The sequence below is a fragment of the Pongo abelii genome, chromosome 9 (assembly GCF_028885655.2).
Source record: "Pongo abelii isolate AG06213 chromosome 9, NHGRI_mPonAbe1-v2.0_pri, whole genome shotgun sequence".
Lineage (NCBI taxonomy): Eukaryota > Metazoa > Chordata > Mammalia > Primates > Hominidae > Pongo > Pongo abelii.
Window position 1 is genome coordinate 65,331,344 of NC_071994.2, and position 27,480 is coordinate 65,358,823.

At 33.1% G+C, this 27,480-nt stretch overlaps 1 protein-coding gene across 3 annotated transcripts in view; it reads right to left on the reverse strand.

Annotated features, from left to right (window-relative positions):
- The window catches only part of USP47 (ubiquitin specific peptidase 47), a 116,123-nt gene that overhangs the window by 16,378 nt on the left and 72,265 nt on the right, over window positions 1–27,480 (reverse strand). For all 3 annotated transcript variants that reach the window (XM_009246617.3, XM_002822025.6, XM_009246616.4), the window contains 11 exons: window positions 20,319–20,414; window positions 20,076–20,228; window positions 17,665–17,832; window positions 11,024–11,155; window positions 10,480–10,556; window positions 9,844–9,899; window positions 7,466–7,578; window positions 6,637–6,741; window positions 4,090–4,297; window positions 2,214–2,329; window positions 46–165 (listed from right to left, as the gene is read on the reverse strand). In XM_009246617.3, the coding sequence (XP_009244892.1) occupies window positions 46–165; window positions 2,214–2,329; window positions 4,090–4,297; window positions 6,637–6,741; window positions 7,466–7,578; window positions 9,844–9,899; window positions 10,480–10,556; window positions 11,024–11,155; window positions 17,665–17,832; window positions 20,076–20,228; window positions 20,319–20,414 (1,344 nt within the window). The remainder of the gene's footprint in view (window positions 1–45; window positions 166–2,213; window positions 2,330–4,089; window positions 4,298–6,636; window positions 6,742–7,465; window positions 7,579–9,843; window positions 9,900–10,479; window positions 10,557–11,023; window positions 11,156–17,664; window positions 17,833–20,075; window positions 20,229–20,318; window positions 20,415–27,480) is intronic.

Sequence of the window (27,480 nt, forward strand, 5' to 3'; positions counted from 1 at the left end):
CTATTACCAGCATAGAAAATAGTAATGAAAAAGTAAATGACATACCTTGTTACTTCTAAAAAATCCTTCAGCTTTCAGGGTTTTACTGGAGACATTGAGAAGACGTAAATCATTATAGCAGCGTTCCAGCACTATTCTCATTGTTTCAGCAGGTAAATGGATGGCCTATAATGAAAGCAACTTAATAAAAAGTACTCTTTCAAAAATAATTCTGCTTGACTTAAAAATATGGGAAAGCAAGACACTGCTGAGTTCTTCTTAAAAGCAGCAGAGAGAAACATAATTTTACTAGAGGTTTTAAATTTTTTGAATAATTGAAGGGAAAAATTAGTTATAGCCATAAATTATGCTGCAAATCAGGAGAACAAAGTACCACTTATAAATGTATGCTCTGAAACTATTTTAAGGGTAAGGATTTCTTCCTAGAATCTCTATTCCTCTCAAACTTGCCAAGTAAATGAGTGATCTGATTCCAAAGAAACTGCGTAACTGACTACTTGACCGCTGATATCAAAATGTTGAGCTTCTTGGCTTTTGACAGGCCCTTCTGTAGTCTGTGAATAGTTGTTAATACTTTTATTAAAGCAATAAGCAATTTTCCTTTGTGTAAAATGAGAAGATTAGTAGGTAAAATTTTTAGTTTTTCTGAAAGTCCACATCTTTAATTTTTGGAGTCATTTTATAAATTGTACATGAAAGCAGAAGATAAAAATACTTTACATTTAAAAAAACACAATTTATTTTCAATGCAACTAAGGTCATCAATTATAAATACCTAATTCTTAAGCAGGCTGGTTAAAAATACTATATTTGTTTACATGATGTTTTGTGATTGCCTTTATTCTCTATAGACATATTTTTCTCAATAAGATTATTAACTTCTTGGGGAAGAAACTACTGTGTCTCTTTCTTTTGTATTATGTGTAGGTGCTTATTAAACTAAATTTTTTTACATTTGTCATTCATATTTTAAAAATGTAATATACAGTATATTATACCAACACAGTATGCATTTACAAGCAATTTAATCATAAAAGATAATTTCACAAAATAATTTGTTTCCTGGTTATTACTTTAGCAAAACTGCTAGAAGTCATATATAGAAGTCAAAATACAGACTTTTTTTTAGAACATAATAACCACCAACTCTTACATAATACCTTACAATTTTTTTCCTCAGAGCATTTATTTTTTATTAATGTTCACTACAACTCTGTTAAACAGGTATTTACAACCCCAGATAATGAGATGAAAGACAAGACTACCATAAGATGAATGACTGAAAACTGGACTCGACTTGTAATTATGGAACAATTTCCACTACACCAGGGAATATTAACCTATGGTTCAAGAACCCTGCAAAATCTGCCTGTTTGTATGCTCAGGGTTCTGCAGAGTACAGGACCCTTGTAAGGATGATAATCATTTGTCTGGTGTGGACTAATCCTTTTGCCCCCCCAAATTTGAATGTTTTCATTGTTATATTTTTCCAGCTCAAAAAATCTGAATGAGCCTATGTTCTTTATCACTAGCTCACATAATGGCACCAGTATTTAATTCATCATTTCCCTGTGAAGTCTACACCCTCACCTTCCTCCTCTATTTCTATTAATGTATCCCTACTTTTCTGGTTACCCAAGTTTGAAACCCCTGGCTCAGGTCATCGGTGCATCTGCTTTACCCCAACATTTAATAATTACAAGTCCTACAGATTCTCTCTCTCTTGGAATCTATGCCTTCTCTCATTTCCAGTCATACACCTGCACTTGAATTATTTCAACAGCTTCCTCCTCTCCATTCCTGACTCCCCTCAAGGCATGTGGAATGCTAGTCTAGTGTCACCAGACACTAAATGCAGCATTGCCGCACTTAAAAACGATGAAAACAAAAACTCGACTTATTGCCTACACCAAAAAGGAGCCCAAACTTTCGTGTTTACTGTTTAAAGCTCTTCATGAAATAAACTGTACTTACATTTCCAATCCTGTATTTTATGATAATCCAGCCAACACATATAAGTTGTTATATGTACTTGCCTCACACTTTCTTACCTCCACACTTTACTCAATCTGTTTCTTTTAACTACAGTTGTTTCCTACCTACAAATATTAGCTCCTGGAGGTAAAGCATGTATCTTATTCATAAATATCACATAGTGTCTTGTACATAGCAGGCACTCAAAAATTTATTTACAGACCTCTTTTAAAACTTACCTTTGAAATCAGTTGTTTGAACTCTGTAACTGTCTGATTTAAGTAAGCACGAACAGTTATAGGAGCAGCTACAGATTCTGCCTTTAGATCAACAACATGAACTTTCACCATCACTTCTGTCACATTTGAAGACATAAACACATAATTGGAGGTTATTTTTTAATGTATTTCACATGAGTAATGCATTCTTAATGTGTTTCTAACAGGTGACAAATCCAAACTTCCAAGTACAGATGGAAACAACAACACTGAATAAATATAAATCACCAGTTACTGCAAAACAAATATTAAAGGTGACACAGCACTCCTGCTTGCTTTTGAACAAACCCCTTATTAAGCCACTCAAGACCTTGTTCATCATCAAAGACTTCTTATCCTCAAAACAATATTTTCTATATCCCAAGGAAAATTCCACACAAAAACTGTTCTGATTATGCCTTTGTTTTCTCACTTAAATCCTTTATATTGAAATTTAATCCCATTCTCTTCTGTTTTCAGAAGGTTATGTTTATAACTAAACTCTTAATCACTTGAAAAATAAATGATCTTCAAACATTGTATTTAATACACAGTTATTCTGTATCTGTTTTAACCTCATGTTTTATGTCAATCCTCAGTTTTTTCCCTATGTTGTTAATCTAAATTTGACAAAATATTCTGCTAAGATCTTGATTATTAATGAATAAAGACTACTTTATAAGTCTTACAATCCACACTTGCATTTAGAGTTCTCCTTCAAATAAGTGGTATTACTGCTGACTCATGTTATATCCTAATCATTCTTTTACCTGTCTAGCAAAAAAAAAAAAAAAAAAAAAAAAAAAGCAAGGAAACGTCCTTAAGGGACTCTTTATAGATAGGGTAGAGTCTTAGAAGTCGAAGTAGACATCATAAGGTTTCCAGAAATAAAATTTTCTCACTTAAGAGAGGTAGACTCCTTGAAAGAATACTACATCTAACCTACTCTGTAAACAGAGGCCTTCATTTAAAAAGGAGATATACGGGATCCACAGAGGAACATTATTGTAAAAGGGCAGAATAAAGTTTTGTAAGTTCAACTTCTGGGGAAAAAACACAGAGAACCTAATTCTGACTAACCACTGATGCAAAGGAGTTATGGCCAAGACACAACAGTATGGATTTTGTAAAATTATATAAACATTTTGCTTTTCTTCTATTTGTTACAATTTACATATGGTAATTATAGAAAACTCTGGACACAAACAGACCATGTAACTGTCTATAGGGAAACTGTCTCTGGGAAAACTAGGGGCATGATATTTTGGTTTTCCTAAGCAGTCTCAAAGAAAAAAAAAATAACAAACTCAATGTGCTGAGTGAATGTGATAGATTTAATGAAGAAAGAAAAGATGAAGTCCCTGGGACCTGTAGAAATAGAGAGGATGATGAAAAATTGTAAATGCTGACAGTGATGGGATAATGAATCCACCCTTCCAAAGAAGACCTGAAAAACTGCCTCTACTCTGAGACGTTATGGGAATACACTTTTTTGGACCAAGGTCTTCTCTATAAAGAGAAAGAAAGAGAAAGAGAGATCTTCCTAAGAGAGCAATTGATAACTTTAGGGATTGACAGCATCCAGAATGATTCAGTACCACACACTGGAAAAGAAAAAACCCACTGAAGACTGTAAGCTAGAAGTTTTGTTGTTTTTAAATTTATGTATACAACTTTTTGCAAGTAATCTAGAACTTAATTCCAAGCTGTTGCTGAGTACTTCTCAACCTGTCAAAATTATTCTACATTTTAAGGCCATATACAAAATTTAAATTATGTTCGTTTCTACAATAAAAAAAAAACTTTCTCATGAAAATTTTAAGTACAGAACAACTAAAAATAGTGTAAAATTGCTCACCTCCAGGTTTATAAGATTGGAAAACCTGATCAGGCTTTTTCGTCTCCAACAGCAGATCAAACATATATGTTGACTTGACGCCACCTAGTAGAAGCCCCATTGGTGTATCTTCTTCTCCTTCATATGACCGTTCTAGATAATCATGAAACTCATCATATTTAACAAGGCGACAGCAATCCAGGGGTATTACCTCTTCTAAATCCATCATCTAAAAGAAAGTAATCCCCCAGAAAGAAAAAATATATATACATAAATAAATACACAGTGTTTTAGTCTGTTGGGGAATAACACTACAATAGGCCCTAACAAAATCCACACATTTATGATTTGCATCAAAGACATCAAAATTACAGGCACAACTTAAATGTTATTTTTAAATAATTATGTTTCATTATCCCTCAAATCATATAAAGCATGTACTAAATACATTTTTTATTTTTTAAAAAGTTAACATCATAAACTTTAGGTGTAGAAACAAAATCAATGTATTGTAACTATTGTTCGTAATCAACTAAGCTGGAAACACAGAGGAAAACAACCAAACAGCCAACTAGAATATGCATCTTTTGTTTTCTTAATCCAATCTGGAGTAGAATTGATAATTCATGTATCTAGTAACAATCTAAGTACAGGAGGACAGCATGTCTCATAAAGCCATCACAAAGGGTTGGCTTCTATGATATCCCCTTTCAATATTAGCCTCCAGAATACTTAAAGCTCATGGTATAGGAATTTCTATCATAAAATGTCCTTATAGCTTATGTCACTAATAGATGACATACCCTGGCTGCAACAACTCTCTTGATAGGAAATAAGCCTCCTAGAGAAACACAGTAGGATTGCTTAGAAGTATTCAATGTTCATTTAAGATTGTGATTATGATTTTCAAGAAGGACCTGTAAGCCTCAGCGTATCCCCATTGATCTCTACTCCTCCCCAACTCCCATCCCCAACAATGAAGCTCTATTTTTGGCATATAAGATTGTCTTATTTCTCTCTTCTGTTTGTTTGTTTCTTTTTATTTGTGAACTTTTACTTCCTATTTTCAAGACTAATGCTTGCAGTCCACCATTAAAGAATTTTTACCAAAATGAGGCAAATCCAGAGCCATCCGTCCATCTTAATGTTTGTTCATTCATTTAACCATTCAACATACCCAACCAATTTTGACTTTTCTATATACCAGGGAAGAGTACTAAAAATAAAATTGTGAGCAAAACCAGAATGGTTTTTGCACTTGTATGTGCTTATAGTCTAGTGAGGGACAGTAATATTAATTAAAATAGCCAAACAATTAAATGTAAAATTTCAATACTGATAAGTGCTATGCAGGACCAGATGTATAATATAAGTGATTCTCAAACTTGACTATGCCTAAGAATCACCTGAGATATGTGTTAAAATGCCTATTTCCGGGCTCCAGCAGAGAAATTCTGATTCATCTGCAGCAATTAGCATTTTTAATAAGAATGTGACTCTGGTGCAGATTGCGCTGGATCACACTTTGAGAAACAATGTCAGCTATCTTGTGTGTTATTTTTAGTTATTTTATTGGTTCCATGTATAATTATACACAAAATGATGTAGTACGCAATTTTTTCTCTAGGTAATGACTTTTAATTTCAGTCATTCTGTTACTGCTTATATGGAAAGGGGAAAACTTTAATTTGTTAAGTATCATAAATGACATTTAGAATGATCTGGTGAAACAGCGGTGACCCCATTTGCCTTTCAAACCTCATTAATAACTTTCCACTACTCTTAGAGAACAAAATGTAAACTTCTATTTCACAAAATCTCTAATTTCATTTTATGGTACTCTGTGCTCACTCAAAACAATCTAAACATATGGCTCCTTTCTTCAGTTTCTTAAACCTGCCAAGCATCTCCTCACCTCAGCACTTCTGCACATGCTGTTTACTCTACTTACAATATTCTTCCTTGAGCATGGGCCAGTGATGGAATGCGTAACGCATCTGACTATGGACCAGTATATTCTTCCTCAACTTTTTGCATCGCTGTCTCCCTTTCTCATGGTTAAAGTTTCAAAATAAATTTTCTCAATTTACTACTAATGTATTTATAGCATCTAAATAATAAAATAATTGCAAATTGTGATATTTAAGTATGTTTTGTCTGTTCTTTCCAATAGATTGTAAACTCCATGAGGGCAGTGGCCATGCCTTGTTCACTCTGGTATCTCTAACACCTCATGTTGTCTTATTCACTCTAATATCTCTAATGTTTCATACAGTAAACACTCATGAGATGTATGTTAAATGAATAGAAAGAGCAAATAAACATTCTGTTCCTAATTTTAATTCTGGGATCTAGAAACTTTAAATGGCTTCCAAAGGGCGAAAATTTTCAAAATCAACTGACTATGCTCCAAAGGAGAGGTATAAATATACTCGGTAAGAGATAAATTAACCGGTTACCAAGGTTACTGCCAGTGTTTATATAACTATTATCCATTATAAAAACTTGGGAAATTATGTTAATACTGTTGTATTAGTAAGTAAATGCCAATGATGCCATTAAACATACCTTATAAGCCATTTCTACTGCTTCCTTTAATGTCTTATCCTTATGAACCTCCAATTTATTTTCCATCATTACTTGTTTTGTAGGATGCAAACAGAATAATTTTATCTAGAAAATGTAAAATATCATCATCAACTCTGCAGTTCCAGAGTCAAAGTTCAATTCTTCCGTAGATAGCATTTATTCCTAATTGTCAAAATACTGCAATTTTTTAAAAGAATATAACTGAGATCATTCTTTCTTCTATCTATTCTTTCTCACTTAGTAATTGACACCGATTATGTCTCACACCATACAAAAATTCAAAAACATTAATTTTAACAACTGTATGTTTCCTTATAAGCATGTATCATATTTATGTAATCATTCCCCTACCAATATACATTTGTGTTGTTTCCAATTTTTCCCTAATTTGGAAAATGCTATAATGAATATCCCTGTAATCAAGATTATTACAGTAATTATGATTATTTCGTTAGGTAATTCCATAAGAGAAATTATATAAAAAAATATGATTTTGCTTAAGGCTCCTGATAAATACTACTCAATTTCTATCCAGTTTTTATGGATTTATTTTCTTTTAGTAGGATAAGAGAATGTGTCTACCTCAACTGTGGCTTCACCAGCACTGAGCACCATCACTGCATGTTACTGGGTTTTTACACATCAAATCAAATCAAATTTTACCTTTATAGTATAGTTGGTTACACTGTTCAATGATCATGATAGCATAATTGTCTCAGAATCAACCCAATGAGCTAGTCATTAGAATTGCAGGTAAGCAAGCTTAAAAATAGCACTTTCAATTAAAAATAAAATGATAGAATTCAACCTTGCATGTATTGCGCTCAATTTCTCGTTGTCTCTTTTCTTGTTCTTCCAACTCTCTCTCTTTCTGCACCAAGTTTTTAATATGTTCTGGGTATTCATCCACTTCTAGAAATTCTATTAGTAATAAAAACAGGATAAGACAGTGTCACTGAAACTGGGCTGCCTTTATTCATCCTGCTTCACTATGCTGTCATGGTATATACTTCTACTACAGCACTCACGGAGCTATATCTCCATTACAACCTTCTCTCAACTTGGAATACAAGCTTCATCCAGAAAAGGGTTAAGAGATAGTTAACAGGGACACATGATTAGGTCTCATATCTTAAAGAGCCATGTGTTTATTCAAAATGGCTCTTGGCTCCAGAACAACTCCAGTATGTGGATTAATATTTTAGAATGAAAAAGCTCTCTGCGACTTGAAAATAATTTCTGACTTCAAATCATGCCATCCCCATCAAACTGTGTGATCTTGGGCAAGTTTACTTCTCCAAATGTAAGTCTCTTCAGCTTATTAATATCATTACCCCATAAAGTTACTACCTGAGATACAATAAAACTTAATAAATGCTGCTGCTGTTGCTGCTACTGAGTACTACCTATTTGTTTACTATTATCTTTCCTGTGTTCTCAAAGCAGTCTTTAGCTGCCTCCTAACCAAAGAATGCAGAGTCATAAAACTGACACCTTCATCTATTGGATTTCTCCCTCTCTATATGGTCAAGATTCATTTGAATACAAAAAGTGATGATTATTTGTGATATAGTTTGGACATTTGTCCTCGCCCAAATCTCATGTTGAATTGTAATCCCCAATGCTGGAGGTGGGACCTGGTGGGAGATGTCTGGGTCATGAGGGTGGATCCCTCATGGCTTGGTGCTGTCTTTGCGATACTGAGTTCTCATGAGTTCTGGTCATTTAAAAGTGTGTGGCACCCCTCCCCCAACCCCAGAACTTGCTTGCTCCTGCTTTTGCCATGTGAAATGCCTGCTCGCATACTGCCTTCTGACATGACTGAAAGCTCCCCAAGGCTTCATCAGAAGCTGAGCAGATGCTAGCATCATGCTTCCTGCAAAGCCTGCAGAACTGTGAGACAATTAAACTTCTTTTCTTTATAAATTACTTAGTTTTGGGTATTTCTTTATAGCAATACGAGGACAGCCTGATATAATTTGTGAGGCTACTTTTAAACAATTAGTTAAAAGAAAAAGTATATGCAAAAAACCATTACTATAGACTCACATATAATCATTTTTACGAAAGTTTTTCTTAATAATTACAACTTCATATGTAACTCAAAGCATTCAAAGGGACAATATGAAATTATGACACCATTTAATAAAGCCAATGATTATTTGGCATTAAAAAGGGAAAAAAAATTTATCAAAAATAGCATGTGTCCATAAAAGGTAAAAAGCTGTTGCTTCTAGGAAAGAACTCTAATTTAAAAAATATTCCATGTCATATCATACAGCGCCCTCTGGTGCTTTATAAGAAAACTAGAGTTGGGGGAGTAAAAGAAGGCTGAGTTATTGCACTATTGGAAGGTTGGGTCCACATGAGGGGCATGAATTACAATACTGGCTCTGCTTCCAGATAGCTATGACCTGGGTCAGCTTACTCTTTGGGGTGGTTTCTTTATAATACAGTACAAATGATTACTTCTGCTCTTAAATCTCTGTTCTGAAATGACTTATTATAATTTCCATTTATTTTTTCATTAATTCCATAGTAAATTATTGAACATTACTATATGACAGATCCTAGAATATACTTTATGTGAAAAGATGAGTAAGTCCTAAGCCTTGTACCAATTGAATTCACCATCTAATGAGGGTTTACAAAAATGTGAATAAAAACATAATGCTTGAAACAGATTTACTAATAGCAATGGTAGTGTCTAAACAAAGGAAATATACTGAAATCAAAGATTGTGATTACATTTTTTTAATTATGAAAAGACTATGAACAAACACATCACCTGTATATGTATCTATACACACCCCCCTATATATTTGTAATACAGCCTGAGTCAGAATTAGCAAGAAAAAACAAACACTGCAATATTTTAAAAGCAATAATTCCAAAAATGTTATCATCCCTACATCAGACTGCACATAATATAATCTTACTACTAATAAACATTCAATTTATTTAATGTAGTTTTATCTCTTCATATATTAAAAAATAATTCAACAACATTTTTTCAAGGTCCTTACCATTTGGTATTATTTTGTAACAGTCTTTGTAAATAATTCTTCCAGGCATAAAACAACTTAATTATCCTATCATTTAAAAGTAGTTATCTGGGTTTGCAAACTTACAAAAGAAATTAGTTTATAACACAAATTAAAATCAAATAACTGTAGGTAAACATACTTGCATTTCTGGCTGGATCCTTCAGTCTATAGATCAGCATATATGCATTTGTGGAACTAGTAGAAACATAAAAAAGATTAATAGGGACAAAAAGTAGATTAAAAAGATTCCACTTCTAAGCATGAAATATTTACTTTAAATTGTGATTTTTTAAAAAAACAATTAGAAAATCATGCCACTGTTCATAGACACACTGAGATTTAAAACATTACAGACAAGAGGAAAATCTGTTTCCTCTTATCACATTTAGAGAAGATTCCGTATCTCCTCTTGGTAATATAGTAAAGTCTTCAACAAAACTGTGTATTGGAATGTCTACATGCAACAGTTAAATCAGGGGCCAGCAAGTTGTTTCCAGCAAGGACCAAATAGTAAAAATCATAGGCTTTGCAGGCCATATGGTCTGTGCTGCAACTACTCAACTATGTTATTATAGTGTAAAAGCATTAACACATAATATAGAAACAAATGGCTATGTCAGTGTTCAAACTTTATTTCCAAAATATGGAGGCAGGTTGGATTTGGCTCATGGGTTGTAGTTTCTCAATCCCTTGGTTAAATCTTTGATGATAAAAAACACTGAGAAGTTATAATTAATTCTAACTTTTAAACACTGAAAATTAGGAAATTGCTTACCTTGCGAAAGCACTGGAATAATATCCTCTGCTTCCTGAAGATCCACCATGTGTTTTCTTAATGTCCTCTTGTGTTATCTGAAAATGTGTTACATGATTTTTTTTGCAAATTCTATAACACTATCACATTAATGTCAATATGTAACTCAATCTTTAACCTCAGAGTTAAATGCTATCAAAGACCTTCATGATTGCTCACACAGCTACCAATTCATAAAATTTAATCATAATCAGTGGCTGCTTGCCAGCCAGTCAGTTCTAGCATTCCTAATCACACGTGAAGCACAAGTAGCACCTATGAAGGTTCAGGCCCGGTAGTCTATCTCTGGAGATATTCAGCAAGCCCCAAACAAAACAAAGCAAAACAAAGAAATAATAAACAAAGGCAAGAACTTTACTAAAAGCAAAAATTAAAGACAGATTTGATATGGGTCTTAAGATGTATCACTAGACAGATTCACTCATTCTTAATAAACCTTAGTGTTGTTTAGAAACATCCTTACTCCCACCTTTCAGAGTAATAATCTCAAAGGACATCTCCTTACCCTGCTGACATGTTGATCATTGAAGCTGTACCACTGCTCATCACTGAATGACTTTATACATGCATAATAATGACCACCAGCAGCGCTCCCAGAATGAACCATAACAGAGAAAAGTTCATAGATCAAGGAATTCTAAGGGGAAAAAATAAAAGTAATTCAGAGGAGAAGAAAAACACAACCCTTATTTGTGTATTTCCTATTCTCTGTTAACACACAGAGAACATGGTTAGTTGTCCTATATATTACAGGTCAACTTTCCCCTAAGGTAAAACAAAAATGGCAAGTTATCAAACAACTGTATATACCACAAGTTACACAAGTTTCATCAGTGCACTCTTTCACATTTTAATTATGCTATAACCTTTGAAACCACATATATCTGTAAATATAAACTTACATATGTAAAAATTAAATAACAGTCTAAAATTTCAGAAGCAGACGCTAATTACAGTGCTGTTCTAAAATGCACAGTCGATTAAAAAAATCCGAAGTAACATACTGTTTCTTATTTAAATTCTATTTCCTTTACAAAAGAGCTGAGGAATATAATTATTTGGAATATCTTCTAATGTATTTATGCATTATCTGTGACATCATGATCTACTGATTTGTTCTCTCATATTAAGAATGAATCCTGAATTATACTATATCTACAATAAATTAAAATTATTTCTTTAGTTTCCTGTTCTGCAAACAATTCTTTAAAGTTTGGAACTAAAGATTATTTTAGGCAAACTTAAGTATTTGTGGAAGAAAATCAAGAAAAGAGGCAACTTGCTTAAAAAAAAGAGGTCATTTATAATGACTTATTTTTATATTTAAGACAATCTTTTCTTTCAGAAGCCCATGCACTTCACAACTCCTAAGACAGTTTGAGATACTGGAGACTCTGCAGAACAGTAACTCTATCACAAAAAAAAGAACAGGTAGGAAGACAGAAACAGAGAAGGAGGTTAAAAAGGCAATTTGACATCAGAAGATTCCCAGTTTATGACAGACAAGCTTTATTTTATTTACTTTTCTACAAGTACTAGGGTTTCTCTTCTTTATTCTTTGCCTAAAAAGCATTGTAGAGCCTTCTATAACTTTCAAGAAATTCTAATTTATCTTAAAATAACTTTAAACTTGACCACAACATATTGTTAATTAGTGAAATTTCTAGAACAAATTTTGAAAATGTCTGAAAACTTGTTTATATGGTTCAAATTTTATTCCTAAAACTAAAATTAATTACAGTGGTGATAGGGAGGAAGTTTCAGAATTTATTTGCAATCCAAAATGTGTTTAAAGCATTGAACAACTTATGAAATGTGGTAACCCCATGTTATTAAATTAAAATGCTTTGAATGTAGTAAATACACTAGACAAAATTTTGATATCACTGAATGATATGAACAATATCTTATCATAAGCAGTCTCCCCATTTAGAAAAAAAATAAACACAGAAAAAGCCTGCCAACCAACAGCTATACATTTTTTAAGTTTCATCATAATGATCAAAGCCAACATAATTATCTTCCTGGAAAATTCTAATAGTAGCAACTTCTAGATGACAATAATGGTGATATATTCAGAAGACTGAATTGCCTTCCAAATTAGAACTGTATATATCTATTTTAAAGCAAAGATAATACAGTCATGACAGAGTAAGGGTTCTCAAATGCAATAATTTTAGTTTCAAATCACAAATACATTGCCAAAAAGTAGGAAGGAAAGTGCCTTCATCCAAATGTAGCATGATAATTTGTAAATAAAATTACATAAAAACGTGTCCTAACATTTTCTTCTCTTTTACTACTATTTAACAAAGCAATACATTACTCTTAATTAAAAGGGGATACATCTTCAAACATGGTACTAGCAAACAGAATTACAAATTTCTAGATCTGGGTAGAACAGAAAGCATCTAGTCCAAATTCCTCCAAAATGTAGCAACTGAAAGGCACACAGATTAAATGATTTGTCCAAAGTGATACAGTTTATTTATGGCAAAGTAAGAACTAAAATCTAGATCATTTGGGCCACTAATGCAAGGGTCAAAGAATGAATATTTTAGGCTTTCTGGGCCATACGGTTTCTGTCGCAACTACTCAACTCTGTCATTATAGTACTAAACCAGACATACATAATATGTAAACAACCAGAGTGAATGTGTTCTGATAAATCTTTATTTACAAAAACTGGTAACACTAAGCAACCGACCTGGAAGCTCAACACCAAACAGAATAAATACCCACCCTGCCCAATAAACCAAAAACTGAAACAACAAAAAAAACAAAAACTCCCATGTTTAGGCATATCATGTTCAAACTGAACAAAACCAAAGACAAAAAAATCTTCAGGGGAGGCAGAGGGGAAAAACACCTTACCTATAGAGGAATAAGGATAAGAATTATAGCACATTTTTCATTATAAACCAAGCAACCAAGAAGAGTGTAATGAAATATTTCGTGTTGAAAGAAAAAGTACCACCAACCTAGAATTCTATATCCAGAGAAATAATCCTTTAAAAGTGAAGGAGAGAAACTAGAAATCAATAGCAAAAGGAAAACTGGAAAATTCACAAATATGCGTAAGTTGTTTTAAACAACACACTCTTGAACAACCAATGGGTCAAAGAAGAAACCACAAAGGAAATTAGAAAATATCTTGAGACAAATGAAAACAAAAACATACCAAAACTTATGCAATGAAACAAAAGAGGAAAGTTTATAGATGTCAATGCCTATACTAAAAAAAAAAAAAAAGAAGACATCTCAAATCAATAACCTAACTTTATACCACAAGGAACCAGAAATAGAAGAACAAACTAAGTTGGGGAGGAGGGATGTAAAAAAAGAAGAAGAAGAAGAAAAAAACTAGACTCAGAGTTAGCAGAAGGAAGGAAATAAAGATTAGAGCAGAAATAAATAGAGAATAGGAAAAAAAAATGAAACTAAGAGCTGGCTTTCTGAAAAGATCAACAAAGTTTACAAACCCTTAGCTAGGCTAAGAAAGAGACAAGACTCAAATAACAAAAATCAGAAATGAAAGAGGAGACATTATACTGAAGCCACAAAAATAAAAAGGATCATAAGAGACTGAAAAATTATATGCCAACAAATTAGATACCCTAGAAGAAATGGATAAATTTCTACAAACATAACAGCTTATGAAGGCTGACTCAAGAAGACATAAAAAATCTGAACACATCTATAACTAGTAAGGAGATTGAATCAGTAATCAAAAACCTCCCAAAAAAGAAAACCCCAGGACCAGGTTGCTTTGCTAGAGAATTTTATCAAACATTTAAAGAATTAACACGAATCCTTCTCAAACTTTCTGAAAAAGCAAAAAGGAGAAAAACTTCCAAACTCATTCTATATGGTCAGCATGACTTTGATACCAAAATTAGACAAAGATACTAAAAACTATAGAACGATATCTCTTTGATGAATATTCATGCATAAATCCTTAACAAAATACAAGCAAACCAAATTCAGTAACACATTGAAGGACTATACATCATGACTAAGTGATCAATGTAATACACTACATTAACAGAATGAAAAACAAAACCACAGGATCGCTTCAATTGATTAAAAAAAAGCATCTGACAAAATTAAACACCCTTTCATGATAAAAACACTCAACAAACTAGGAATAGAAGGAAATTATCTCAACATAATGAAAGCCTTATATGAAAACCCCACAGCTACCATCATATTAAATGGTGAAAAACTGAAAGCTTTCCCTCTAAGATCGGGAACAAAGCAAAAATGCCCATTCATACCCCTTCTGTTCAACATAGCACTGGAAGTCCTAGCCACAGCAATCAGGCAAGAAGAAATAAAAGATATCCAAATAGGAAAGAAAGAAGAAAAATTATTTCTGTTCACTGATGACAATCTTGTATGTAGAAAATAAAGATTCCGCATTAAAAAAAACCCTAACAAGTAAATTCAACAAAAAGTGCAGGATACAAAATCAACACACACACAAATCTGTTGCATTTCTAAATACTAACAATTTATTGTTACACTAACACTAACAATCCAAAAAGAAAATTAAGAAAACAATTCCATTTACAATAGTGTCAAAGAGAATAAAATTCTTAGGAATAAACTTAACCAAGGAGGCAGAAGACTCATACACTGAAAAACCATAAAACATTAAGGAGGCCGGGTGCGGTGGCTCACGCCTGTAATCCCAGCACTTTGGGAGGCCGAGACGGATGGATCATGAGGTCAGGAGATCAAGACCATCACGGCTAACACAGCGAAACCCCATCTCTACTAAAAATCCAAAAAAATTAGCTGGGCATGGTGGCCGGTGCCTGTAGTTCCAGCTACTCAGGAGGCTGAGGCAGGAGAATGGCGTGAACTTGGGAGGTGGAACTTGCAGTGAGCCGAGATCACACCACTGCACTGGAGCCTGGGCGACAGAGCGAGACTCCGTCTCAAAAAAAAAAAAACCAAAACCAAAAACAAAAAAACATCAAGGAAAGAAATTAAAGACACGAATAAATGGAAAGACATCCCGTGTTCATGAACTGGAAGACTTAATACTGTTAAAATGTCCACACTATACAAAGTGATCTATAGGTTCAATGCAATCCTTATCAATATTGAAAACAGGAAAACAACAGAAAAAGTGAACAAAACCAAAAGCTGGTCCTTTGGAAGAAAAAAACCCTAATACAATTGGTAAATCTCTAATTAGGCTAACCAAGATTAAAAAGACAACACAAATTGCCAATATCCGAAATGAAAGAAGGTTCATCCCTGCATTAAAAGGACATTAAAGGACAATTAAAAAGACAATAAAAGAATACTTTGTATAACTCTATGCCCCCAAGTTCGATTACACAGATAAAACAGACCAACTTCTTAAAAATCACAAACCACCAGAACTCACAAAGGAGAAACAGGTAACCTGAAAAGCCCTATATCTATTATAGAAATTAAATCAATTGATCACTTTCTAAAAAAGAAAGCACCAGGCCCAGATAATTTCCCTGGTGAATTCTACCAAATATCTAAGAAACAATACCAAGTCTCCACAATCTGTTCCAAAAATAAAGGCAGAGGGAACATTCCCTAACTTATTACATGAGCCCAACATCACCAAAAGCAGATAAAGACACTATGAGAAAGGAAAACTACAGATCAACGCATCTCATGAACACAGATGCAAAAATCCTCTGCAAAATATTAGCAAATCAAATCAACAATGTATAAAAAGAAATACACACCATGACAAAGCAGGATTCATTACAGGTATGCAAAGACAGCTTAACATTTGAAAATCAATCTATGTAATTTAGGCTGAAGAAGAAAAATTACATACATGATCATATCAACTGACATAGAAAAAAAAATCTGGAAAAATCCAATACCTATTCATGATAAAAGTTTTCAGCAAAGTAGGAAAAGAACATAAAAAACTGAAAGTCAACATCACACTCAATGATAAGAAACTGAAAGCTTTCCTCTGAAGACTGGGAACAAGGTAAGGATGTTCTCCCTCACCACTCTATTCAACACCGCATTGGAAGTCCCACAGAGTGCAGTGAGACAAGAAAAAGGCAGGCAGATGGGAAAGGAAGAATACTGTCTTTATTTGCAGATGAAATGACAGTGTATGTAAAAACACAGGCAAGGGCCCAGATTTGGCTCTTGAGTTATAGTTTGCCAACTCTTGCTAGAATGCCATGTTGCTATACTAAGTTACAATGTACTTATTACATTATTCATTACATAGGATCCCTGCTCAACTGTCTTCCCTGAATGAAACAGATAATTTTAAAAGGTAAAGGATGGTGGTGATAATTAGAAGAATGGCCTTGGTCTAAAAACAGATTTATGAAAGTAAAACTCTATTTTTAAATACTGCCTTAAAAATCCCTATATTTAATGACTCTGTAATACTTGAGTTAGTGATCAGTCTTCACATTACTGGTTTATTATTCACACCATGCTCAAGACATTTTATCTATAATCTTTCCCTCAATAAAACAGAATATATATGGGAAAAAAATGGTCTAAAAAACCCTTAAAGTTATTGACACAGGGGCAAGATCCTATCCCAGAGATTATCCAATCCTGTGGTTTTCAAATGATAATCCATGGAACTATACCATTTTCCAAAGTGTCTTGAGGACTATCGCAGGACAAGGGAGAAAGACTGGGGGCTTTGGCATTTCCCTACTCAGAAAGATCAGATCTATTATTAATTGTCTCATAAAGTGTTCCATGGCCAGACTTTTAAAAATCAATGACTAATCCAACATTTTCCTTTTCTATATAAGAAAACTCAGACAAAATTTATAGACACTTGCTGCAACCTTAAAGGCAGAGGTGGTAATAGAATCTTGGTTTCTTGACTATTAGGCATCGTTTCTATATCATCCTGCTTGCTTAGACAGTTAAAGTATGGTCTCCCAAAAATTAATGTTCTTATCTGTAAGCAGTTTTTCCTGAAGTTTAATTATAGTCATGTATATATATATGCACAAAAAAAACTATATTTGAGAAGTCTTAACTTTCAAAAATTAAGTTTCTTTTAAAGAGAACTTTATCAGTCACAACAGCTATAGAATTATATAGGAAGTCAGAGATTATTCTCACTTTCAACTAAAAAATGCAAACTATAAAAGGTACCTTTTCAAGTCCAGATTTTGAGATCTTTTCAGTTCCACTATTGGTTTCAAGGCAGATTCCTTCATCAACACCATCATCATTGGAGAAATCGTTGCTCATCTGATCACTGTGACAACTACCTTCATTTTCTGCTCCACTGTCAGTGCAACTTTCAGTCTGAGGAGATTTCTTAATAAGACATAATTATCTTAGTTATAAACAAAATACAGAGAAAATATGTTCAACAAAACTTTGTACCTATATACTGCTAATATTTTCACACAATTTAACATATGAGTAAAAATATTTTACTTTAAGTACATTTATTTTCTCTTAGAAGTGAGACCTTAAGTAAAATTAAACAAGCAACAGTGTATTTTAAAAGCATTTCTATCATGTCCTTAAAATTCTAATACAACCAATTAGTGATTCAGAATTCTATTAAACCTCATTTATGTTTACTGTTACAACATAATGGTTGAAATTATCATTTCTTTTAGCAAAATCCACAAAATCAGAGAAGCTGAGCACCAAAATGAGCTTCTGGTGTTCTCAAATCATGAAAGAACATAATTTCTTTTCTTGAACAAAAATTTCAACTTGGTTTATCAGTGCATTAGGTATTACAGATAATTAGAAAGAGAAACAAGACATTGTATTCATCCTTAAGAATTTTATAGGCTTCTTACAGGAAGTAGAACTATAATGGTTACAGCACATTATACTTTTCTACTTTATGGTTTTTGAATCACATTCACACAAATTTAATTTGAAGAATTCTCTTTGTTAGAAACCCCCAAACAATCCTTTCCCCTCTTTAACGTTTTATATACATCCCTAAAAATGTTTTTATTTAAATAATTTGAGAATTTTCTAAGATGCAGGTTTTTGAAATGTGTAAGGCATTGCATAGAAGTTCTTGAGTGAAACCAAGCAACACACAATAAGCACAAACTTTTTGCCAGGAACTCTGTTGTAGGTACTACATCTAATATACAGTCTTCATCTCTCAAGAAGGTTAGGTTCAAGGAAAAATGGAGGTGAAATCCAGCTATAGATTTAAGTCCAAAGAGATATAATTCCTGAAACTTCTTCAGCTGAGCCAAAACATTTCTTGTCCCAAGAACTAAACCTAGAACTCTCTAGAAAGTTTCTACTAAGCTTCATATATAGGTTTTCCTTCTTTGGAAAAAATTTTCCTTTATGAGAAATATATTAGGCATATTCAGAAGACCAATCTACTACTGATCTCTATTTGAGTAGAAATCTTACAAAGATTATGTCTCCTCTGAAAGTCTGGCACACTTTGGGTAGATTTCCTAGCTTAAGCGCAACTGTCTGAGACATTATTTTAAATTAAACTTTTCAAAATGTTATTGGTCATAATTACCATTCAATGAACAGCTACTTCATCTAAGGCATCTGGAAATGAGGCTCAAAAGGTTTTATGAATTATCCAAGGTCAAGAGGCTAGCAAGTAGCAGGACAAGAATTTGAATCCACATCTAGCTATGCCTAAAACATGTGCTCTTCTACACCAAACTGCCTCATAGTACTTAATAGTACTAAATAAAACTTAGTGAATGTTTAAAATTATTTTTGAACTCCTGGAAAAAGGCATTTTTTATAACTATAGTAATCAGTTCCAGTAAAAAAACAAAACAAAACAAAACAAAACAAAAAAAAACGCTTCAGGGTAATTCTGAGAATAAAGATTTATCACTTTGAAATAATTAGCCTAAGTGATTATAAGTATTCCACATAATAAAATCAGAAGAGTTTCCAAAATAATAGAGTGGAATATTGTAAGTCTTTCATTGAATAAGGATAGAAGAACCAGAGAATTTTGGGAGGCCAAAGTGTGGGAAGAAATTGATAAGCATTACATCATGTGTCACTTCAAATCCCATGCTTAAATTATTTAAATAAAGTTTCAAATTGAAAAAATTAAAAAAGGAAAACAGACAAAATAGCAAATACAAAATAGTAGGTAAATACAAGAAATTAAGCCCATGCTATTCAGTTGGTTCATTCATTCCATCATAGGCATTGTCTGCATTTATTATAGATCAGAAACATGAGTATGGCTTACCTTCAGGCTGGTTTCAATAACGATGAAATTATAAAACATAAGATTATCACTCAACTTCAAGAAATAATTCCAAAGCTGAGTTCCTTATTGTCTTTTCAAAGAGTATCATAAGTTACTCTGATCAAACAAGAATATTTAAAATATAATTTATGCAGTCAGGAAAAGCTTATACAAAGGTAAGTCGTTGTATTGAATTCCGCATTAGAAAATAAGAAAGAAAAAGTTTCCATCAAGAAGATAGTCTAAATGACATCAGTGTTGTTACCTCAAACAGCTCTTTCAAAAACATGACTGACTAATGTGGATTAATGAAAAATACTTTAAAATAACAAATATTTACCTCATCTTCAACATCAATAAATGTACTCATATCTAGTTCCTCGGGAAATGTCATTCGATCATTCAGTTTAATCCTATGCATGGTTGTATAATCAAAATCGAATCTTTTCAGCTGTAAGGTCAGCAGATAAGGAAAATGCAAAAACCGAAGGCCCTAAAAAACAAACAACAAAAAGGGGGAGACTCTATTGAATATGGAATATTATCTCAGATTCCCAAGTATTAATCTCTACATGGCATTTACCTTCCGTGCATCACACTTCTTCTTACAACGTTCACAAAAATACTGATTTGGGCCATCCAGAATCTCTGGCTGAATAAATGCATGCAATGCTTCTTCCTAGTTAGAAAAAAATTTGTTTTATAATTACTTAAAATATTATATTAATGACAAAATCCTGAATAAAAAAGACTGCAATTACTAAAACAGTTGTAAGTAGAATGGTTAGAAATTTAGGAACTCAAATGTACCAAGGAAAATTATCAACAGTAAAATAATATTATCACTATAAAAATTAAGCAAAAAAAATTATTTCATTCTACACAAGATTTGCCTTTCTTAGTATTGCAGTATCACAGTCATTTCAACCTGATTTTCATTGACTTTACATTGCAGTGTTTGGCTAAATAATCTCTAAAAATATCCTCAGTCCCTAGATAAAAAGTAATTCCACACTTCTAAGAAAAGCAGCTGCATGCATCATTTCAATCTTCTTATAAAAGGAAGCATTTAAAACTGTACAGTAAATATCAACGTTCTCTAAAGAATTCACACTTTTCATACACTTAAAAATCATGTAAGCATCTTTAATTGCCATAGTTAGGATCAGTCAGTAATCTGCCACTGCACTAGTTATAAAGATTGAAAAACACTGTGCAACCTTCTGTGTGTGTGTGAGATACTGCTCCATTTGGAAATGTATAATGAGGATCCTGGATTGTTAATTTGGTAGAACCGTGTGGTTCTCTTTTCTCCATACGGCATTACAACAGAAGTAAGAAACTTCATATAAATACTGTTAAAGAATCAGTGGCATAAAGTTAATTTTTATTTTAATAATTAGTTTTTCACAATTAAAAAATTAGTTAATATGGCATATAAGATTGGACGCATAATCTCAAATTTCATCTGATGTTCTCTCTTTTCTTCACACATGGGCTAAGCAGAACTACTGATAATATTACACATAAACTAAAAGAAATGGAATCATTAAGACAGAGTATCTTCAAATATTTTTCTTTTGATATAGGACAAGCTGTTCCTCAAAAGATAAAGGAGCTTAATGGTCGTAGTTGCAAAATAGCTGGCAAAGCTTAGAAAACTACTGTCCACATATTGTTTGATAGAGCTCACTTTGGAACAAGATAAAAATAAGAAAAGACATAGATATTCAAAGGTGTCTAAACCCATCTGATCCCCTATTTTGTTCTCAGAACACCAGGAAACAAATGGAGAAGAAACCAAACGGCTAGGTTTTTTTCCACATGACCATGCATTTTATTGGTGGTCAAATGACACATTTAGAAAAAAAATTTTTTTTTTCCTCTCAGGCATATTTTAGGGGGAAAAAAGGCAAGTTCTATAAAAAATAACAGAAAAACAAGCTTTAAAGAAATTACATCTATAGCTTAACACAGACTGATACTAAATGTCAGGCTTTCCAAACAGCGGTAATTTGAACTGGTAAAAACTCAATATTCAAAAAAGGATGGGGAGAGAGGGAGAGTGAGATAATTATGTAACTCAAATTCTACTTTGGTATGTGTGTATTGGTCTCCAGCTTATAGTTAATACCTAGAGATCTTTAAAAAAAATTAAAACTTGGAGAAAAGCTTAAAGAACAGAGAACTCTCAAATACTTTACTCATATTCATCAACTTTTAAACATTTTTGCCAATTTTGCTTTCTCTCGCTCAACCCAACATTATTATGTATCTTTGTTTTAGCCATTTGAGAGTAGGTTCACACCTCATCATGCTTTGCCTCTTAACTTCAATATGACTTTTTAAGAATAAAGATATTCTTACACAAACAGTAATCAAACTCTGGAAAATTTAATATTGATAAAGTACTTTCATCATCCATATTCCAATTCTGTCAATTACCTTAATAATGTATTTCTCTCCATCTAGTACACAGTCTATCCCAAGGCCACAAATTTTGTTTGGTCTCTTGAGATTCCTTTAATCTCGAGGCATTCCAGAGTTTGCCTTTCTTTCATAACACTGATATTTGTTGAAGAACAGAGGCCACTTATTTTATAAAATGTTCTGCAATTTGGGTTTGTCTGATGTTCTTCATTATTAGATTTATACATTCCTTGCTAGGCTACTATGACATTAGCAAAGACGTGCCCTTCTAAGGGTAGCATAGTCACAGGCCATGATGTACCTAACTTTCTCTTTGGTGATATTAGCTTTAATTATCTGGTCAAGGTATTGTCCAGTCTCTCTACCATATAGTTATTATTTTTACTCTCGCAGCTAATAAGCAATCCGTAAGGAGATACTTGGAGACCATGCAAAAATCCTGAGCCTTACCAAATCTTCCACCCTTGATTTTAACAACCACTTGCAGATTCCTGCCTAAATCAAATTTTAATGTTTGCTTTCTGAACCAACTTGAAAATCTTTTTAATAGGCAATTTAAGCCCACACATATTTGATATGACTGATATGCTTGGTCCTATCTCAGTCACTACTGTGTAATTACTGTATGTGTTAGGTAACATTTATTGTGTTCCTTTGTTATTTTTTACATTTTCTTTTGGTATTTAGCAAGGTTTGTAATTTTATTCTACAGTTACTTTTGCATTTATAGTTTTGTTAGTGTCCTTGGACCTCTTTTTTTCCCACCCACCCCCACCCTGTTTACTCTTTCTTAAGCTTTCAGTGTCTTCAAGTTTTAAATGGTCTCCTTTATTCCCCACCCACACAACAGTCTGTGATCTTATTCTGCTTTCCCTTTCTCTCCCCCTTCTAAAAAGTGGTATTATTTGTACTTTGTCTAACATGTAACATTTCATACTATTCTGCTACCCGTGTTCCCACCCTTGTATTTAGGCCTTAATTTAATATAGTAAGTGCTCACAGTTCTTTTGCCGAAGCTGCCCCAGTGATCTCTTGGTTGGGTTAAGCTCATCCTCTAATGAACTCCTCAATGGCTCATGGATATAATACTCAATGAGTTCTTGAATATTCAAACTTGTCTTTTTATAGCTGTCATAATTAAGAAAAACTTGCCCGGCTATCAAATTCTTGGCTGGTACTTTCTTGAATTTCTGGAAATTGCTACTCTGTTGGCAGGACTTGCATGTTGTTCTTCTGAAATGTGATGCCAACCCAATTCATCTTTTTTTTCAGATGAGGTCTTGCTCTGTCATCCAGGCTGGAATGCAGTGGTGTGCTGGCTCACTGCAGCTTTGAAATCCCTGGCTCAAGCAATTCTCTTACCTCAGCCTCCTGAACAGTTAGGACCACAGGCACATGCCACCACAACTGATAACTGTTTGTTTTTTTTGTAGAGACATGGTCTCAATATGTTGCCCAAACTGGTCTCAAACTCCTGGGTTCAAGGGATCCTCCTGCCTCAGCCTCTCAAAATGCTGGAATTACAGGCATGAGCCACTGAGACTGGCCTCAATTCATCTTTAATAGTTTACTAAAATACATCTCAGAGTTTATCATTTCAGGTCCTTCAAAAGGTAGACTTGACATTTCCCTTATTCCCAGAAAGTTTCTCTGAATTCTAGTTTATCTATTAGTTCTGGTCCACTGTTTTATTTTTCTTCTTCACAGACTCCAATTATGCTGGACACCCTTTGCTGGTCTTCTCTTTCAATATTTTTTTTTTTCTGAGATCCTTTTTACTTTTACAAAACTCTCATTTCCATTCAATGTCCTTCATTAGATCTTCTTTCTATTTTCTCTTGAGCATTTTGTAATTTATTCTTCACTTCTAAGATATTTTTGTCTTTTTCTTCTGTTTCTTTCCTGAATTTGATGAATTCCCACTTCATTTCTTACAGCATTGTTTTTGTTTTTTAAATCTATTTCTTTGCTTAAGTTTTTGGATACCAGGTTTTGTTCTGCTCATTTGAGAATATTTAATTCAGTCAGAGTACCATGTTGATAATTCCAGAGTGACAACAGTTTCATATTCTAGATCTTACTGCTCCCCATATATTATGCAAAATGTAATTCTGCACATCTTTTTATTTATTTATTTGAGACAGGATCTCACCATGTTGCCCAGGCTGGTCTCAAACTCTTGGGCTCAGGCAATCCTCTGCCTTGACCTCCCAAAGTGCTAGGATTACAGGCTTGAGCCACCATGCCCAGCCTGCACATCCTTTTACACTACAATTTTCAGAATTCAGGATAGAACATAAATAATTCTTACATCCTTAGTTCTCCAACCAAAAACAATACGGGTTATTCCAATTTTAGAGCTAATGCAAATAATCCAGGCACAGTGCAATCGAAACGTATATGCAAGGAATGGTATTGCCTATAAATCCTTTTTTTAACCATTTATATGTATATATGAATTATTCATCAATTAAAATCTATTTAATTTTGAATAGAGAAATGAGTGTTAAAACACCATACTTCAATTTTTACATGAACAGAAAAAGAAAGTAGATCCACCATTGAGAATTATTTCCTGATTTTGATGTACTAAGCAATTTTGGTACTACTGATATACAGGAACATGATGTTTCCTTAAAAATATATTCAACGGTCTTTCCCAGAATATATACTTTAATATTACTACTTTTTAACTAGGAAAAGGGCTATATACTTTTACCTAAGCTGTCTACTTTTTTTTTCATTGAAACTTTTGAGATAATTGTAAATTTATGTGCAATCGTAAGAAATAACATACAGAGACCTCTTGTACACTTCCCCCCATTTACTGGAAACATTTTGCAAAACTATAGCATATCATAACCATGATATTGACACTCATACACCTATCTAATTCAGATTTTCCCAGCTTTAGTGCACTCATTTGCCTGTGTATATGTGTCTATTAAGTTCCATACAATTCTATCACCTGTAGAGGTTCATATATTCAACGCCTGTCAAGAGACTGAACAGTTCCTATGCAAGGATAACTTGTGCCACCCTCTTATAGCCACAACCACCTGCTTCTCCTCTCCCTGCTCCCACCAAATCCGTAAGACCTGGTAATGGTTAATCTGTCCCACAGTTCTAAAATGTTGTCATATCAAAAGTATTACATAAATGGAATCATAAAGTATGTAATAACCTTTTGGGACTGGCTTTTTTTTCACTCGGAATAATTCCCTGGATATTCTTTCAAGTTTTTGTGTTTATTAATAGTTTGTTCCTTTGTATTGCTGAGTACTAGTTCATGGTTTGTATGAACCACAGTTTGTTAAACCATTCACTTATTGAAGCAGATATGGGCTGATTCCAGTTTTGAATATTAAAAACAAAGATGGAATAAATATTTGTGCACAGATTTTCATGTAAACATAAATTTCAATTTTTCTGGGATAAATGACCAAGAGTTCAATTGCTAGAGTTTATGGTAATTGCACGTGTCATTTTATAAGAAACTACCCATAACATTTCACATTCCCACCAGCAGTGTATGCGTGATACAGTTTCTCCACATAGTCACCAGCTTTCCATGCTGTCATTATTTGTAGCCATCTGGCAGGTAAAGAATAATATATTCATTATGGTTTGAATTTGCATTTCCCTAATAGCCAGCAATGTTGAATATCTTTTCTGTATTTGACATTTGTATATCCTCTTTAATGAAATGTTATGTCTTTTGCCAATTGTCTAGATGAATTTTTCTAAACTGATGTTTTGAGAGTACTTTATATATTCTAGATATGAGTCCTTTGTCATATAGATAGCTTGCAAATATGTCTGGAGCTTCTCTTTATCATATGGGCTTTCAGAGAGTAAATATTTTTAATTTTAATGTTTGCTAATTGTCCCTTTTGTAGACTGTACTTTTGATAGCAAATCTAAAAACTCTTTGCTTAGCCCAGATCTGGAAGACTTTCTCCTATGTTTTTTCTAAAAGTTACATAGTCTTACATTTTACATTTAAGTGTATGACTCATTTTGAGTTAATTTTTGTATAAAGTCATTTAAGTCAAGGTTCATTTTTGTGATATGGATGTCCAGTTGTTCCATCACCATTTGTTGGAAACACCATTTTTCCTCCATTGACTTGCTTTTGTGTCTCAGTCAATAATTAGTTAGGCATATTTGTGTGGATCTATTTCTGGGTTTTCTATTCTATTCCACGGATCTATTTGTCTACCCCTCTGCCAATATCACATAGTCTTGATTACTATAGCCATATAATAAGTCTTTTTGGCTAAGTAGTATTCCATTCGAAATCACGTAGACTGGTAACTTCCACTTTATTTTTATTTTTTAAAACTCTTAGTTATTCTAGTTTCTTAGGCTTCCATATACATTTTGGAATAAGCTTGTATATGTCCTCAAAAAATCTTGCTGGACTTTGATAGAAACTGCATTAAGACTATGTAATTATCTTTACTATATTGAATCTTCCAATTAACAAGTACAGTATGTTTCTCCATTTACTTAAATATTCATTTCAGTTTTTTTGACACATAATACTGTAAATATTTATGAAGTACATGTGATACTTGATACATGCATAGAATCAAGTCAAGGTATTTGGGATATCCATCACCTTGAACATTTATCACTTCTTTGTACTGGGAACATTTAAAATCTTCTATTCTAGCTATTTTGAAATACACAATATATTGTTAACTATAGTCACTCTAATCTGCTCTCAAACACTAGAACTTACTGCTTCTATCTAACTGTATGTTTGTACCTATTAACCAACCTGTCTTTATCCCCGCCTCTCTCAAACACACTGTTCCCAGCCTCTGGTAACTATCATTCTACTCTCTACCTTCATGAGATCAGCTTTATTTTTAGTTCCCACACGTAAATGAGAACATGTAATATCTGTCTTTCTGGTACTAGCTTATTTAACATAATCTTTTCAAAGTTTTGTAGTTTTGAACACATAGGTCCAGTACATTTTTTGTTGGATTTCCATCTTTTTTCTTTTTGCAAAATTATAAATGGTGTTGTATTTTAAACTTCACTTTCTACACGTTCATTGTTAGTATCTTGAAATACAATTTATTTTTTATGTTATTTTTATCCTGCCACCTTGCTAAACTCACGTATTAGTTCAGGTTTTTTGTTTTTTGTTTTTTGTACAAGCCTTGGAATTTTCTACATAGATAATTATATCACCTAAAAATACAGACAATTTTATATCTTCCTTTAGTAGTGCTTTTCATTTCCTCTTCTTACCTTACTGTGTTGGCTAGGACTTCTAGGACTATGCTGAAAAGGAGTGG